General features: G+C 38.4%; 1 protein-coding gene across 1 annotated transcript in view; it reads left to right on the forward strand.

Annotated features, from left to right (window-relative positions):
• The window catches only part of PIKFYVE (phosphoinositide kinase, FYVE-type zinc finger containing), a 74,487-nt gene that overhangs the window by 33,028 nt on the left and 22,785 nt on the right, over positions 1-18,674 (forward strand). Inside the window, exons 14-24 of the mRNA XM_090283036.1 lie at positions 2,667-2,726; positions 4,322-4,451; positions 4,844-5,024; positions 6,370-6,444; positions 8,398-8,505; positions 11,812-11,952; positions 12,587-12,713; positions 12,938-14,094; positions 16,116-16,216; positions 17,384-17,455; positions 18,335-18,506. Coding sequence (XP_090139162.1) covers positions 2,667-2,726; positions 4,322-4,451; positions 4,844-5,024; positions 6,370-6,444; positions 8,398-8,505; positions 11,812-11,952; positions 12,587-12,713; positions 12,938-14,094; positions 16,116-16,216; positions 17,384-17,455; positions 18,335-18,506 — 2,324 coding nt within the window. The remainder of the gene's footprint in view (positions 1-2,666; positions 2,727-4,321; positions 4,452-4,843; positions 5,025-6,369; positions 6,445-8,397; positions 8,506-11,811; positions 11,953-12,586; positions 12,714-12,937; positions 14,095-16,115; positions 16,217-17,383; positions 17,456-18,334; positions 18,507-18,674) is intronic.

Below are 18,674 nucleotides of genomic sequence, written 5' to 3' on the forward strand. Positions count from 1 at the left end.
CTGAATTTGTGAAATGAAAAATCGAGATCTAGAATTTTAAAAGAATTATAGGGGATGTAAGGAATCCATTAGCCTACTCATTAAGAATATAATAGAGGAGGTTCCAGCATCTGAAAGGAGGTAATTATTAGATTGACCTCTTGGGTTATTGCAACCTTAAGAGTCTATAATTTTTGAGGACTTTATAAGTCCCGTAGTAAACGTTTCTGACTTTCACAGTGCTCTCATTAGTTTCTAACACACTGACATAAATTATTTTTCTTGTTCTTTTTTTTTTTTGTGAAGTTGAAATTCAGTAATTGTTTTTTCCAGTGTTGTAGTTAGGATAAACACTGATTACCAGAAAGTAAAGACCCTCAGTGAGATCTAGTAGTGAAGTGAAAGAATAATACACTTCTCCAGCCTCTTTTTCATTCCTCTTAAAATACAAATGGGATGGGTGGTTTTAATCTTTTCATTGAAGTTATCAAATCTTTTCTTCAGGATGGTCCTTTATCTTTTAAGGCTCAGGAAATACAGATTTATAAAATTGATTGAAATATCTGTACTTAAAAAATCTGCTGTTTTTAATTTTATGTAAGCAAACCCCTCATTTTCAGAAACTTATAAAACTGAGACAGTGTGATCTTTGGTTTGATTTATTTTTTGCTATTGGTCTTGGAGAGTTAAAATATATTTTATTCTGTGTTGAAAGCAGAGTTCTGAAGCGTTCTTGGGAATCTAATGAGTAGAACATGGAGAGGAAAGTGAAAACCATGGCTTCCAAAAGCCTGTAGATCTAATTCCCCATCTATAGGAAAACATGGGGGACAGGAGCAAGGAAGCAGCACCTGAGGAAACAATTGATTGAATCCAGAAGGTGGACATTGCACAGGACATTCGGCCTGGATTCTTTTAGAATTTAGTACATGAAAAAGAAAAAAGGAAGGGGATCTGCATTAGATGAAAGAAATTGATAAGAATGCAGTGTGTGAGCCTTATCGGATATCTAGGTTTTAGGAGAAAAAATTATTAAAGCACTTGAGGGACAGTTAGATAAATTTGAATATGGACTAGTTTGATGATATTAATACTGACAATAATCTTAAATGTGTAAATGGAGTTGTGGCTATAGAGAAGAATGAATGCCCTTATTTTTTAAGAGATGCATGTTGAAGTATTAGTGATAACTTCAAATGGTCAGAAAATCAGAGCATACATATATGTAGAGAGAAATCAGACTTCGGCAAGTTAATAATCTGGTGGAAGAAATACAGGATTTTCTGTATGTTTGAAATTTTTTCATAATAAAATGGGGAAAAGTCATCACTTCTGGAATTTTCATATATATATTTACATATGCTTTAGTAAAGAATAAAGCTTTTAAAGCCAATGTATTTACTTGAATGAACAGGGCAGGCATTATTCATTTCATTTCTGTGAGAGAGGTGTAGGAATAAAGTGTAACATCTGTTTTTTTCTGTCTACATACTTCATTTTATTGTATTTGGCATGGCATGCTTGAATTTTATAAATAATTTTTTTTTCAACTTTCTTGTTTGAAGGATGAGCATACTGGCTTATAAATGTGGACTTTTGAAGTCCATTTGTTATAAATGAAATCTACTTGGAAAGAATTTTGTGGAGAACCTATACATTAAAGCAGTGATTTTCAACTGGTGCGCTGCAAGAATTTTTAAAACATGTAATACGTGACTATTTAGTCAGGGTCACTAACCTCTTTTCCCTTAGATTTTAAAATAAAATAATGACAACAGCTAACACAGTAAGAGCTGCCTGGTATGAATGAATCATACTTAGACCTATTTTTTTGGTCAGATCAGCAAAAATATATATTTTTTGGTGTGCTACAGAAGTTTAGTAGTTAATGTGTGCCATGAGATGACATTGCTGTCTTAAAGGACTAACATGCATTGTGGTTTAATTTGCATGGTAGAAAGCACCCCGCTTGAGCTATGCTTGGTCACAGACCTAGAGAAAAGTTCATAGGGAAGTAGAGGTAAGTTTCACTTGTAAGAAAAATATTTAATATTCAAAAAATTCTAAAAGAGCACATTTATAGTGTGTTCAGCAGTTATTGCAACTAGCCATTTGGCAGTGTTTAAAATTTTTGTAAGACTACAACTTTAAAAAACAAAAACAAGCCTGATGAATTATATCTTCATTTCCTACCAATGTTACTTTTGTATTAATTTATTTTATAGCATATTATGAAATAAAAAATCACGATGTATTGTTTTATTAGGTGGCTTCTCTATCTGTGAACTACCTTGTGTGTGGACAGAGTCATTATTTGTTAATACAGTTATACACGAGAAAACTCATGTAACTTCGTAGCCATGTCATGCAAATTACTGAAGATCTCAATTTCCATATATCCGGTTCAGTTTTGATAAGGGGAAAATCTGTCAAAGATTATATCTAACATTACTATTTCAAGGTTCTCGTGAGTTATTAATTCAAGTCTATTAAGTTTAGTATGAAATGTGTGAAACAAGTTTAAAGACACATTTTAGCCTAAAGCTTTCTTGAATTGGCTGGGCCGTGATGGGTTTAGTATGAGTAATGCTTTGCGTGTGGGTGTGCTCTGAATATAATTGTGCTGGCGTATCCTAGTCATCAGTCTCGCCCTCCCTTCCTTCTCTCTCCTCTCTCCTGAAATGCAGAATATCTGATTTCGGACAATGGAGGACAGCAGCTCTCCATAAGTGATGCCTTCATCAAAGGTAATTTGATCAAAAGCTGTTACCTGCAGCAGTGTTTCTTATGTTCATGAGGATATACTTAAGCCTAGCACATTGATTGGCACGGAGTAGGTACTGAAAATATATTTGATTATTTTAGTATCATCAGAACATAGTTTTTAATATGTGTAGTAACTTTTAGAATGTTGGGAATGAAGAATATATTTAGACTTGGTTTGAGAGAAGGTTTCTCTGATCTGAAAAGTAATTCTTTAAAAGGCTTTTAAATAGAATTTGAATTGTATTCTTTTAAAGGCATAAATAATTTATGCTCTTCTATACAATGATATAATATTAAGTTTTGATGTACATATCATTGGTTGTCAGACTGGTCCAAAAGGCCAGAGGCAGATTTCATCCAGTTGAGGACATTGCTTTCCCTGAAGTTGGGAAAGGAATTAGGGAGAAGGGGATAAAGAACTAACTCTGCTGATCAGTTTTTTGAGGATGAAAGGAGGTATAGAAGAGTACAAGCCTTTTCTTACACCTTCCCTACTTAGCTTACTATGGAGTAAAGACATTTACTTAATTGGTCCATAACATTTCACAACGTAGGTGTCAGGTAATGGGAGGGTTTCAAATAAAGGAAGTAGGGCAAGCTAACACATGGAGGCCACTTGCCGCTGATCTTATAACTTAGCAGTGTTTCTAAAATTCACCTCTGGGCCTCTGGTGCAGCGAGAAGTGTGTAGACCAGCTGTTTACATAGTTGAAACATGCAGTTCTTGTACCTTGGGTCATGGACACATGCTTTACTGTGCAGTGTGTGGGATTGTGTGGTTGAAGCTTTTTTGTTTGGTTGGTTTGCCTTAAGAGGGGAAGAATTAGATTTTGTAAGCATTTCCCACCTCTTTTCATTTATTTAATTACATTTCAGCATTTAATTAGCATGTTTTTGGTAAAGCATTTAATATTATGTGTTAATTTTTTCATTTTGTTCCAGTTTTATTCTTTTTAAAAATTTAAGGATTCTACATTTTAGATAAATTGTTATTCTGTTTTAATATTTCTTTGTAGTTAATTTTGGGGTCTGATTTATAAAAGTATTGCTAAAGAGAAAGCTTTTGTTACAGTGCTGAAAAACAAGCGCTTTGTGGGATGATCTGAATAGACTTTCCCCGCTGTCTTGTACAGGTTCACGCGTATCAGAGCTGAGCTTTTCTCTTGAAAGTTCAGCACTCATACTCACATGTTATTCTGTCAGCATTCAGATTTCTCTTGAATGTAGTTTTTAGTTTGTGATGTTTTTCCCTTTTTAATGTCCCAAAACAAAGGGGCTGTAAAAATCCCATTTTATTTGCTTTTCACAAGCTGTATTCATAATTATTGGCTTGAGAGCCCTAGTTGCTTATGTAAATTTGCTTTTCATAGTACCGTCTCTGATTTTAGCTATTGTAAATATTAATGATCAAACACAGACTCTTTTTATTTACATATTTATATATGTCTGCCTCTTTACACCAACAATTTGAATTAGCTAACTTAAAAATCTTAACAAAATAAATTGGCAGTTTCTATATCTGTAAGTTGATGGTATAAAACATGACATGAAGTATAATTTCTTATTTTACACTTAGAATCCTTATTTAATCGTCGTGTCGAGGAAAAGTCCAAAGAGCTGCCCTTTACCCCTTTGGGCTGGCATCATAGCAACCTGGAGCCGCTGCGGGAGGAGAATGGAGAGAAACAAGCCATGGAGAGGTTGCTGTAAGGCAGTGAGCTTTTTCACTTTAATTTTCCATTTTAAGAATCTTCAATGACTTGATAGGCATGTATGTAGTTCTTTTTCCTTATAAAGTAAAAAATGAAATTTTGTATAAAACAAGAGGCCCAAACTGTGCTTGTCTGTCCCTAGTAAAATGTATGTGTTAAAATTTTTATCAAATTAAAGCGATTATTAGAGATATTCACAATTTTATTTATGTGCGTGCGCATCATTAAGGTCTAGGTATAATGAAAAAATAAAATTGACCAAGGAGGTCTTATCTGTGAGCCTTAGGTTATATGCTGTTTCTTTGTAGACTGCTTATTGCAGCTTCAGAATTACTGCCTCTGGAAGTATTAACTTTGCAAACTTCTCTTTTGTAACATTTTTGTAGTTCAGCTAATCATAATCACATGATGGCACTACTCCAACAGTTGCTCCATAATGAGTCATTGTCACCATCTTGGAGGGACATCATTGTATCACTAGTCTGCCAGGTTGTTCAGACAGTGCGACCTGATGTGAAGAACCATGATGATGACATGGATATCCGTCAGTTTGTCCACATCAAAAAAGTGAGCTCTGCTATGCTTTTCTAACGCTAGGAACTGGTAAAGTGGGCCTGATTATAATTTGTCTCTTAATGGTGATCTAAAACGTTATTACTGGAGACGTCCACTTTATGACTTTTGTGAACTAGTGGTTTTCAGATTAAAGAATAATGCTTGGAACTTCATATTGTCAACACAAGGGAAATTAGCACGTCCAATTTTGAATTTATTGCATCATTTGGCATGCATTATATAATACCACAAATATGCTAGTACATACCTACATAGCAATTTGTAGCATTAATCACATATAATGTTTTTTCTAAGTTGGTTATGAAGCACATTTGGAAACCAGAATTAGCCAGGTGACTTTTCACTAGGCGGCTGTACTGACGTATTGTAAGATTTAATTACATAATATTTCACACAACTGTGAGAAAATACATATGAGTTTCCAAAATTTATCAGCTCAGGGAAATCTTTTGAGGAGGTGATCAAAGTGGGTTCTGAGCGAGAACATCTTCCAGAGCTGACTCTTCTCAGGATAAATGAGAGTCTATACATGTCCTGAGGCTTTTTTCTTAAGTACTCAAATGCCACTTTCACCAAGTTCCTCTGAGAGAACAGGTATGCTCTAGAGAATTTTTTACAACAAAGGAAAACAAGCAATACAAAATAAAACAGCTCATCTGAATTGCCTCGAAAAGGCAGTGCTCACAAGTAGCTGGTGAGCATTCCCTACTTTAATCCCCTGTGTTTACAAGATTTTTGGTATCTAAGTGCTAGCAAACAGCAGATAATAAAATGCACTCATCAAATGAAATAACCAACCAACCAACTAACTAAACGGTCACGGCCCTGAGGGGAGCTGGGTGAGGAGGGGAGGTGCTTTGTGCGCTTACTTGTGAGCAGCGCAATCAGGGAGCCACTCAGGAAGTGAGAGGAGACTTGGGGTCATCTGTGGGATGTGGGTGGGTCGGGAACCCAAACAAATACAGGTTCCTCCTTTCTTGTTTCCCTCTTCTTGTCATCCGTGGGACGGTCTGTTCTCAGACTACTGTCACTCCTCTGAGGAAGAAGCAGTGTGTCACTGCTTTGTTTAAAGAGTAATGGAGTCCTGTGTACTTACTACCAATTGATTACTATTAACTTAATAGTAGTTTTAATTGCCAGAGGACACCGATTTGTTTGGTCAGAGAGTGAGAGGCGTGAAAATAGGCAACTGTGCTGGATGCCATAAATTTTCAGTCGAAAGGAAGAACTGTATCCTGAAACTTTTGGTTCTGATTTTATTACATAATAGATAAAATAAAAAATGGAAATAAATAATAGCACATATGTGACTGGAGTCTGTTTTCTATTACATTAGATCCCAGGTGGAAAGAAGTTTGATTCTGTGGTTGTCAATGGATTTGTTTGTACCAAGAATATTGCACATAAAAAGGTAACGTGATTCTGTTCAACAGTGAAGTTCAGCCAGCTATGACTTTGTGCCAAGCTAATAAGTTGCGGTATCCTAATCATGGAAGAAAAGGGGAATGGGCATTGAGGGGCAACTTGGCAACGTCTGCCATAGGGACGGAATTTTGGAGGTTCGGGCAAGGTCTCCCAGAGGCGATGCTGGTTGGGATTTGGAGATGGAGTTCATCAGAAGGAGGGAGGGCGGCAGAGGGAGGTTCAGGCTTTCAGACCAGCACAGTGATGGCACACTGGTGCCCTTTCTCCCCGACACTGCCTCACGTCAGAGACCGCGTTTCTCTTGCACTGGGGGCCTAGCAGTTTCACACTGTCCTCTCTTCTAGGGCAGAGCTGCAGAACTGTCACTGGTCTCTGCCTGCAGGCCCAAGGCTGCTCTCTAGCACCAGCACAAAGGAGTAGGGTGAAGTAATCTGGTGTATTAGGGAGGCTCAGAGAGCCTAAGGTGCAAGGTGGCAAAGGGGAGTAGTCTGGAGGAAGCAGGCCACGGGCTTTAAGCCCATCAGGCATCTGAAACTTTATTCTGAAGGTCACCGATTCTCAGCGTAGTGTGCATCACGATCATGGGTGGACCTTGTTAAAAATATAGATTCCTAAGCCCCTCCCTGAGAAATTCTCACTCAGCAGGTTTAGGGGAGTGGGAGTGGGAGTGGGAGAGGTAGGGGGTTGGGGGGCTGCTTTTACAGTAGGCCCTGCAAGTATTTCCAGTGTTGCTTGTTGGTCCTCACATTTTGGGAATCCATTGATCTGTAGCAATGTTCTCAAACCTTGCCGTGCTTTGGGATCACTAAGGAAACTTATTGAAAATAGAGACATTCTGACCCTGACCCTGGGTGTACAGCTTTGGTTATAGTGAGAGCGCAGGCAGATTTCTAGTCTGAGGGACAAGATGGATGAGCTACAGTCCTCTTTTCTCTTTTCTAAGCAGACACTAATATTTTCTCTTTTGTAAGGCATTAAGCCCCCTGAAAATTGAAAATTGTTAGTGACAATAGATAAATAAAGGTATGCCTGGGTTTGATATTATCTCATGCCAACGATCCCAAGCAAGTATTTCTACATAGAGTCTTGCTAAAATAGTACATTACCCATTAAAATAGTATTTTAAACCAAATGAAATGATCTTCGTTGAACTTAGAGGTAAATTTGTTGCGCTCTTCTCTGGAATTGAGACTTGTATGTGGGTGTGGTAGAAACATGCATGAATGACTGTCTTGCCCCACTGACCCGAGTTAGAGATGGTTTTTACTGTGTAGTTGTGAAAAGATCCCTGCTGTAGTTCCCCCACTGGTGAGTCAGTGTTCAGGACATTTGTCAGTTTATGGAGTCTATAAGGTTGGTCAGTCTGAAACCTCCCCTGAAGCTTCCAGGCTATTCTGCCTGTCTTCAGTTGCATGGTTAGGATATATTGTTTGAATCTCTGCTTCTGCAGATGCTTTAAAGTTTTTTTTTTAACTTCTTGTTCCTTAGTTGGCTTGCCAATATATGATTGCTTTGAAATTTGTTGTATTAGAAATATATTCAGGAGGCATTTTAATTCATTTCTCTCTCTTCTATACTTCTTGAATTGTTGAAAGGTTAAATTATGGTGTTAAAGCCACTCTTCCCCCTACCCAGGATTTGATATCTTGTATTGCAGCATTAGAAATAAAAAAACAGTTAAGATTACAGAAGACTAGATTAAAATGGCATTAGTGAAACAGCCAATTTTTGAAGAATTTTGCATTGCTTTGAACTAACATTTGCTTTGAAAAAAATATAAGAGAATACCATAAAATAACTAAATGGGAATATTTTAATATAAATATATGAGATAATCTATGTAAGAGGAATTAAGAACAGTATCAATTTAAAGTTACAATTAAAGGTCTATAAAGTACAAACTTAAAAAGCTTTAATGGACTGTTTTATGTGTTTGTAGATGAATTCTTGTATAAAAAACCCCAAAATTCTTCTGCTGAAGTGTTCCATTGAGTATCTCTACAGAGAAGAAACTAAGTTTACTTGCATCGACCCTATTGTGCTGCAGGTGAGAACTTCTAACTGAAACAGTGATGTAGAAGGATATTTGTGAACTGTGATGCTTGCAAACTCTATAACACATTCCAACTGATGAAATTTGACAGGCAAAGAAACTTGAGTGCTCTTGTTTTATTTTAAAATTTTATTGTAAAGGACATGTTCATGTATTACACTTTAGAAGGTTACCAAAACCTCCGTCTCTTCTTATTTTTAGAGTTCAAAGTGTTAAAGGGAACATGTGACTTTTGGGGAAAATATTGAGAAAAAAGGGAAAGTACAGTTGCTCGTTTTTCTTCTCACTTGGGCCATTGATCTACTTTAAGAAGTTCTCTGACTTACCAGGTTTCCAGTGGTAATTAAAACACTGGTTTTAGTACAGTGTTTTCTATTCATACATGTTTCTAGGACATCAATTAGTTTTATATGCAATTGGTAAACAGCAATGTCAGATGGGAGCTGTGTTGGTTTCTGTGTGGTTTTTCATGAGTAGGGGGGCCCGGGGTACCTACAGCTGGATTACAACCCTTAGCTCTGCAGCTACACAGGCAGGAACTCCTCTGGCTCTGTTTTAGGAAATTAAAAGTGAGGTTCTGCTTGAAGGACTCTCTCCCCTGAGAGGTGGCTATTAATGGCTCTGCTGCTCAGAGCTTCGCTTTCAGTTGTTGCAGTTGCTTTTGTACGTTTTAGATTCCCCTGGAGGCAGCCTCCAGCTGTGTTGAGCTGCCTGTCCCGTCTGTCCCAAGTTCTCTCGCAAGGTACCAATTATTATTGTTGTTACTGCTCTGCCTATGGAGTTGCGTAGGTTTTAAAAGTTTTCTGCTCCAACCCCTTTTATCCCATAAGCGATACTAATTTTAATTTGTGGTTGTTCAAAAATGGGAGGCTTTCAGGAATGTGTGTATCATATTATAGCAGAAACACTTATATTCAGATCCAGAAACATTTAGGAAAAGCAGTACAGTACTTGAAAATTCATATGTTGGGCACATTTTTCCAGGAGTGGAAGGAACAGTCATTTTTGTACTGAATCCAGACGCCAAGGAAAGAACCTGAGTTGTGAAGGGCACCAGGGCTTATGAAACTGCTCCGTTCTTAACGAACTCTTATCTGGAGCTGTTTCTCCTTTGGAATTCCATAATGTAATAGTGAAAATGAAAGGTTTTGACTAGATTTATAGCATCCCTTCTAGCTCTGGTTTACTATGACTTCTCAATGGACAACTGAAATAAGGAGTGAGGGGAAACAGAATTATTGTTCATGGAATTGAAGATACTTTGGTGCTGGTTTTCTTGATCTCACCAAAGATGTCAACAGAAGGCTTTTATAGGATTAGATCACAACCACATTGATTCTAAGACATCTGCTTGCAGAGATGTTAAAATGTGTAAAATTGCATGTCTTGAAATTGATGAATAGGTCGTTGAATTCCACAAATATTTATTTGCAAACAAGTTATACTTAAATTTATCTACTTCATTTTAAGTCCATTTTTACAGTCAGGTTAATAGACTAAAGACTTTTTATTTTAGAGAAGTAAGCTCTGAGCAAATATATGTGTACTTACCAAACATTTCTCTGTAGAGGAAGAGGAAGATCAAAATGTGCCAGAGACTACTTCTGATGAGTATATGTTCAGGATGGCACTCCTGGGATCTTGAACTTTTAGATTGTACAGCTGAGGCATAAAAAGTTGTTTGTTGTGTAGTATGTTTGGTATAAGTTTGTCTTACTGTTTCTCTACTAAGAACTCTTGTTAAATGTGGTTTATTATTGGCAGCACTTTTTACAATGAAACTATATTTTAGCAGTTCCAAACTGTATATACTGTATTGAAGCTTCTCCTCTCAACGGGTTTCTTATTTCTATGCGGAATTTCGTGTTCTTACAGTGTCCTGTCAATAAAGATTGAGTTCCACCATTAAAAAACAATAACAACATGATTTGATTCATATAACCTAAAGTATCTTATCCATCAGTGCTTTAAAAGATAGTTCATAATACCTTTAACTCCTGTTCTATTAAAGTTTTTAGTTTGAATTGGTAGAAAATGTGAACGGATTTGAGTGTTTTCTCCCGCCTCCCTTTTTTTTTTTCTGGCCTACTCAGGGTGGGAATAACCAAATGATCAAAGAAGATGAAAAGTAGATAGGAAAGGGAGGGTGAGGGTGAGAAACCAAGGACAAGGAGAAAATTAGCCTGTATCTTTATACTGCCTCCCCGCCCTGCTGGGACTGCTGGTCTGCCACTGCTCCATTCAGTGCTCATGACCTACCTCCTGACATTCTTTCCTATGGAGTCTGTCTGGCCCAGGCCTCCTTCTGTGATGTGCTAACAGTGGTGTCTAACATAACAATCATAATATTTGATTGGGGTTGGAACTGACAGGAAATGCATTTGACATTCCTCTACCAGAGGCCAGAAACTTTAATAAAGTCAACTTATATTTATACTTTATTGGGGCTGCGTAAATAAATAAAATCAATTCCGTTTTTGTTAAGAAGGGGAGAACTTGAAAATATACAATTTCTCTCAGTGAAAGGTGAGAAGAAATATACTCCCTGACAGTGTAGGTTCATTGTAGGGAACAGGCTCATCCACTGCTGACAACTCAGAAAACACCTGGGGCAGGTGGAGAAGTGACAGATGTACTCACGTGGCAGTTGTTTTCTGTCTGAGCCCTGAACTTTTATAAAACAATGAGTTGTATTGTTTTAACACTGGCTGTTATTTGTAATATTCATTTGCTTTGAAAATAGCCTTTGTCATGAAATCGTATTAAGAAATATGTTCTAGTTTTTAACTACGTTCTAGGTGGTATGATCTGTTGGAAAGTTAAAATTAGGAAGTAGCTGAGACACCATCTCTTAGAGAGTTATTTATGGAGATGCTCGAAAGAATAGGTACTCTGATTAGTTTCTGAATGTAAAAGGGGGAATCCTTAACTAGATCAGAAACACTTAGCAATTGCTTTCCTTTTAGGGGTTGTGAGATTAGGGTGTTTTTTGTTGTTGTTCTGTTTTTAACCTCTGAGAGCTAGCTAATCGGTTTCCTGGCTTTTATAGTACAGATTGTTAAGAATTAAAAATCTTCTAAGTAAAATTAATTAATTGAAGAATGGAATTTCTCCTGAAACTCTTTCAGCATAATCAACAGTTTGGAAAGATGACTAATATTCTTGGTTGTGTTTGAATTAATTTGCTTATAGACCAAGAAAACAAACTGAGATTGATATTGATAGGCAAACTCTGCCGATATTGTAACATCTAGATCTTGAATTGTACCGGGCATAACAGGTCTGATTTGTCTTCTTTAGGAAAGGGAATTCTTGAAGAATTACGTTCAGCGAATAGTTGACGTTCGACCCACATTGGTTTTAGTAGAGAAAACGGTATCTCGGATTGCCCAAGACATGTTACTGGAACATGGCATTACGTTGGTCATTAATGTAAAATCAGTGAGTTTTCTTATTTTTCTATCATTTTAAATCACAGCTTTTAAGTGTATACACATGTGTGTTAGGTATTCAGGGATCATTGATTATTTCTTTGCTGCACTATATGTGTTGAAAGTGGGCCAGGAGGCATGGCAGCTATTTCACTGTTTCAGACTGGAGAATCTTAGGCTGGAAGAAAGTGTGATTAATTATGTAACACGCATTATGGTTGTCTATACAGCCAAAGATGTAACAGATTTTAGTTAAGTAGTATTTGTTGATCCCTCATATTGTTTAGGGAATTATACAAGCAGAAAGTGTTCTCTCCCTACACAAGTTACTATTTTCAGAATAGAAGCCAATTCCAGAAGTTCCCCCCACTCCCAACAGTATCCTGTGCCAGCTCCTGATGCATAAATGCCTTTTGATAATGTTATCAGTATCAGTATGGTTTATTTTAATGGGCACATTCTGATTTCTAAGCCACTGTGTGTAGACTAATCTAGAATCAGAAAAAGGTCATACTCGTATATTTTTTAAAATGAAATTCATTGTGGACGTTATTTAAAAATGTTCCTGTTACTCTTCTAGATTAAATTTACTAAGAATTTTACTCTTCTCTAATTTTGCAATGTAATGCTTTTCTGTGTTCTAGCAAGTTTTAGAACGAATCAGTCGGATGACCCAAGGTGATTTAGTGATGTCGATGGACCAGCTGCTGACAAAACCCCACCTGGGCACCTGTCACAAATTTTATATGCAGATGTTTCAGTTGCCTAATGGTGAGTCATCTTTAGCATAGAGTCACCTGAGATTGGGGGCCTGAGGATATTAATAACTTCATCAGTACTACAGTGTTTACTTGGTAGGAAATATCCGTTAGCATTGGTTAAACGAGAATAGGCAACCGTGATCTTTTTACTTGTAGATGTTAAGACAGTGAATTCATTCTAGGTGGACTTCTGAATTGCCACCTATCCTTAACTTTTTGTTTGTTTATTTGTAGAACAAACCAAAACACTGATGTTTTTTGAAGGATGTCCGCAGCACCTGGGCTGCACCATCAAGCTTAGAGGAGGCTCTGATTATGAGTTGGCTCGTGTTAAGGAGATCCTGATATTTATGATCTGTGTAGCTTATCATTCTCAACTTGAAATCTCCTTTCTCATGGATGAATTTGCTATGCCTCCTACATTAACACAAAACCCTTCCTTTCATTCTCTGATTGAGGGGCAGGAAGATGAAGGGGCTGTACAAGAGCCCTTCGGTGGGAGTCCCCTCCCCCAAGAGCCTGACTTCCCTGCAGAGTTTCTGCCCGCCGATGATGGCTGTGTGCTAGAGTCACGGCTTGTGCTTGAGAAAGGTGACCAGGAAAATAAAAGTATTCCACAGGATGTTGTCTCTGTGAAGCATCACGAGCATGCCACAGCGGCTTGCCCGACAGATATCCCTTGTGCTCTCTTCCCATCTGTACCGGAGTCACTGTTGCCCCTCCATGTGGATGACCAGCGTGATGCCCTAGGCGCTGAGCAGCCTGAGACTTTGCCACAAACAGATGAACTACAGGATCCCAAAAGCCAGATGAGAACCTTTAGAGACCCTCTCCAGGATGACACTGGACTCTATGTCACCGAGGAAGTCACCTCTTCTGAAGATAAACGGAAGACTTATTCTTTGGCCTTTAAGCAGGAATTAAAAGATGTGATCCTCTGTATTTCCCCAGTAATCACATTCCGGGAGCCCTTCCTTTTAACTGATAAAGGGATGAGATGCTCTACCCGAGATTATTTTGCAGAGCAGGTTTACTGGTCTCCTCTTCTCAACAAAGAGTTCAAAGAGATGGAGAGCAGGCGGAAGAAACAGCTGCTCAGGGACCTCTCCGGCCTTCAGGGCATGAACGGCAGTGTTCAGGCCAAGTCTATTCAAGTCTTGCCCTCGCATGAGCTCGTGAGCACTAGAATTGCAGAGCATCTGGGAGACAGCCAGAGCTTGGGGAGAATGCTGGCCGATTATCGGGCCAGAGGAGGAAGAATTCAAAAAAATTCAGACCCTTTTGCGTATTCAAAGGAAGCAATAGGTACTTCAAGTGGCAAATCAGGGAGCAAAAGTGAGAGTGACGAAGAGAAAGGCTTGATGCTAAGTGATGCAGTGTGGTCATCGAAGGTGAGCAAGCCCGCTGTGGGCGCCCCTGTAAATGTAGAGTGTGTTGGGAACTCTGTTATGGCTGAAAACTGCATGCTTGACACTCTGGCAGGTGGCTTGTGTGTGGTGTGGGTGTCCTCAATTCTTTTATCGGTAGTGTTGGGAGAGAGAACATATTGTAGGGAATGGGTGTGTTTTTTAAAAAATGTTAGATTTATCCATTTTTGAACATAAAACACTTTTCATTGTCATTTAACTATGAGAGTGCCCTTCATCTTTACTTTTTAAACAAAAATTGAGGACAAATTAAGGAAGACCCATTCATGAATACATTATTGATAATGGTGGCAATAAAACTAATGAACAAATCCATTTCTAGATGAGGAAATGCAATTGTTTTATAAAACAAATTAAAAGATGTCCAGTTTCATTGGTACTCAGGAAGGGCCAAATAATAATGGCCCACCGAGTTTTATGGTGAGATTGGCCAAAAGGGAAGTGGTAAGAGCCATGGTTAATGAGGTGTGTAAAAATACCTATAATAAGTTTTATATAAATTTATGTTTATATACATTTACGTGAAGGTACAAAAAATTATAGGCAAGTCTCAATATATATGAGCATATGTGTACGTTGGATTCAGGGTTCTTTTATAACCAATTCCTTTATGAATAAGTAAGTGTTTTATATAAGGATGCTTACAATTTATAAGAATATATGTAAAAGGATGTTTACTGAGGCATTATTTCTAGTTGCTGGCTGTAAAAAGGATGAATTAGATTTTATTTAATGGCCAGACAGAGGTCATGGTATATTTTCAAGTGTTAAAAGACAGGTTGTGTTTTAGTCGTCGTCGTCGGCAGCCGTCCGTCTCGAGAGACGATGGTGTAGCTTCTTAAGAGTCTATCTGCACCGCCGAGAATGGCTGTGCAGTCCGACTCGGGAGTGACACGGTATCTGTCTCCTCCCGTGTTGAATCAACATCTTGCGATGACGCTGGAGTGTCCTCTCCAGTGAAGCTGAAGCTACAGAGCCTGGGCAGGGTGATATGGAGGGTCTGCTGTTGCCCATGCAGCAGACCCCCCCTCTCTTCGCAGCTGAAGGGTCCAAGGGAAAGACGGAGTCAATACAGCTTGGCTTCAGGTGCGCCGCAGGAGTTGCCGGTGTTGACTACAACGTCAAACCGCCTTAGGGACTCCAGCTCCGGATTTTCTGTCGGGGTTTACTCCCTTAGCCTTTCCCCTGAAGAGGTATGCCACAAGGCAGCGGAGGTTTTTTGGAGTCAGAGTTTTCCTTCTCTGATGTGCCCTGACTGGAAGATCGAACCAGCGACACTTAGCTCGCAGGCCAACGCTCAATTCACTGAGCCAAACCAGCCAGGGGTTGTGTTTTAGTAGATGTAGCATTATTTCATTTTTATAAAAATAATTACCTGTGTATATTTATGTGAGGATTTCTGTGTGTATATGTGTGTGAGATAATAACAAGAATGCATGGTTTTTAACCATACAATCAACTGTGTCAGTTTGTAAGTGGGTAGCCTCAAAGGAGCAGAGGCTCTCTGTGTTCCATAAGCGCTTTCATATACCTCTGTACTATTTGAATTTCAATAGAGAGCAGGCGTTAACCTTTGTAATGATCAAAAACAGCTATAAAGTACAAATAAATAAATACACTAGAATTTAGATATCTGTATGTCTCAATTGACATTATATCCAGCCATTAGTTCAGGCTCTTTCATATTTAACGAACTGTATGTTTCCAAAATAATTTAATGCAGTTTTATAAAAATAAATGGTGTTTAAGAAAACGAGCTATTTAGACAACCGTTTATATTTTTAAGTTTAACTTAAACTTTTTGGATTATCTCAAAAACTAACTGCTCTTTTTCCTTATATTTAGTTCCTTGTATTTAGTATCTTACAGTTTCAAATCTTCAGCAGAGCCTCACAGTGAGGGGTACAAGGCGTGGGGTGCTGGAAGCATGCACTAGCCTGGAGTACATATGGCTTCCAGGCACTCACCTGCTCCTCCTCTTTCAGGTGGACTGCCTGAGCCCCGTGAACCACCAGAGGCTGTGTGTGCTCTTCAGCAGCTCGTCCTCCCAGTCCAGCAACGCTCCCAGTGCCTGCGTCAGTCCTTGGTAGGATCCTGTCCTGCTGCACTATTGCCCTTGACCTAAGAGCAGGATTCCAGCAACTTTAAGTAAAATTCAGCCACTAGGATCTGTTTCTTAGGTGCATGGCATGATGATGGGCATATATGAGTTGATAGAACTTTTAAAACTTGTGAGTTAAGTGTGGATTTCTCTTTGTTCATGGGTAGAAGTAAATGAGATTACCTTAAGTAAGAGTGAACAGAATGTGAGGCTGCAAGAGAAATTTGTTATTATAAAAATAAGAAAGTTGATACAAAAGCTGGTTTTCAGTATTTTGGTGATAATGTGTAATTTAGGCAGGTTTTCCTTTAGGCATTATTTTCATAAAAACAGTCTTTTGCCTTAATTCTAAAACTTAGTCCTAAGTAGATAGATAGGAACACATTTTATAAATTATTTCTTTCAAATGAGAGTCACAAAAGCCTTGTTATCACATAGTTGAGTTTTATTGGTGATATGGAACATAACTGCCTGTTTTTGGAGCACTGGTTCCATGACAAAATGTGTTCCATGTTTTCATTTTGGACACCAGAAACACATATTTATATCAGCAAGATCAGGGATTCTTCTAGTATCAGTAGAGCTACAGCGGGCTGACTGGGACTGAGGGAGCCCACAGGAATTTTCTCTGGGAGTGTCGACTCCTTAAGTCTAGGCTTGACTACAGTGTGAATTTCAGCAGGGGCCTAGCCAGACTTTCTTATTATGGGCACAAGTTAGATTCAAAGTTAGGAATTGGCTCTCCCGGAAGAACTTGAGCTGCTGTTCATCGAGCTCAATAAGCTGTGGACGAGAGAGCAGGAGACAGGAGTCCCATTTTATGCTGACAGGGCTTAAGGCTTTGTAAAGGAAGCTTTTACTTCTTCCTAACTCAAAGCAGTTTTACTCATTTAGTATTAACAGTTTATGCATCTTGATTGAATAGTTTCGTAAGATACAGTGGACTGGGAGTGGATAAGGTGCAGTAGTGTGACTAGTCCAGACTCGTTCTATCAGCTGAGATAAAACCTGTTTAGTAACAAGAGGATATTACCTTCGTCAATACTATGTCATAAGCACATCTACTAGGTAATCAGTTTGTAGTCTCATGAAATGCCTTTGCTATGTGGTAAGTCTTACAATACGTTACTAAGAAATGATCTCTTCCTTTAGGATTGTAACAATGGAATTCTATGGAAAGAATGATCTTACATTAGGAATATTTTTAGAGAGATACTGTTTCAGGTAAGAACAATTTCCTCTTTATGTTCCACTTATGTTTTTTCGTTGCCAAGGGTTTCAACCTTAAACATAAACACGAGTTAAGTATTGCTGTATGGCCTTCATTCTCGTCCCACACATCAGAGCATACCATGCAGAGAAGTAGTCTTATGTCATACTCAACCTGGATGTGTTATGCAGCCCATTCCTCGAATTTTTGCTCATATAATTATCCTGCCAAGCCTAAGACTTTTTCAGATGTGTGTTTTTACAATGATTTAAATGAGAGGCGAGAGAAGCATAGGATCTCAGATTTGGGTCTTTGTGCTATCTTCTAACACTTACATTTCAGAGAGCAAGTAACTTGATCTTAACCAGCCCCCTTTATAGGGATGAACAAGCTCCAGAAATGTAAGGAGTTGCAACAGATAAAATGCGATGATGTTTTAAAAAGGCTCAGCAAATAGAAGGTGCTTCTTAACAAGTGGAAACTCATCGTGCAGTAGTTGAAGACAAGATGTTCAGCTATAGGCGCTAAGCAGTACTTTTTTTTAAACCCTCACCCAAAGATATGTTTATTGGTTTTTAGAGAGAGAGGAAGGGGGTGGGGGAGAGAGAAACATTGATGTGAGAGTGAAACATTGATTGGTGCCTCCCATATCTGCCCCAACTGGGGATCGAACTCGCAGCCTTTTGGTATAGGGGATGATGCTCCAACCAACTGAGCCATCCAGCAAGGGCCCCCAAGAAGTACTTTAAATGGATCCCTACACAAACCGCACACCAGTCATTCTTACTCCAGAGAGGATGCTGCACTCTTGACAGTGGTTCTGATTAGATAGTATTCATTACACATTGCTCCTCAGTTTTATGGTTAATGTGAGTACTTTCTTTTGGTCAAAGGCCTTCTTATCAGTGTCCTAGCATGTTCTGTGACACCCCCATGGTACATCATATTCGGCGCTTTGTCCATGGCCAAGGCTGTGTACAGATAATCCTGAAGGAGTTGGATTCTCCAGTACCTGGATATCAACATACAATTCTCACCTATTCCTGGTGCAGAATCTGCAAACAGGTAAATGTACCTTGTGGCTATAATATTTCATATAGTATTTATTTCTTTATTGTATAATTCTTTTTTGTGGGGGGGATATGTTATTTGTCATTAGGCTCTTATTTATTTTGCCTCTAGTGCTATATATTCCATTTAATGTTTGTTTCTTGAAGATTCTGTTTTAGAATT

Source organism: Furipterus horrens, unplaced genomic scaffold (genome assembly GCF_987537825.1).
Source record: "Furipterus horrens unplaced genomic scaffold, mFurHor1.1.pri manual_scaffold_1, whole genome shotgun sequence".
NCBI classification, from domain to species: Eukaryota; Metazoa; Chordata; class Mammalia; order Chiroptera; family Furipteridae; genus Furipterus; species Furipterus horrens.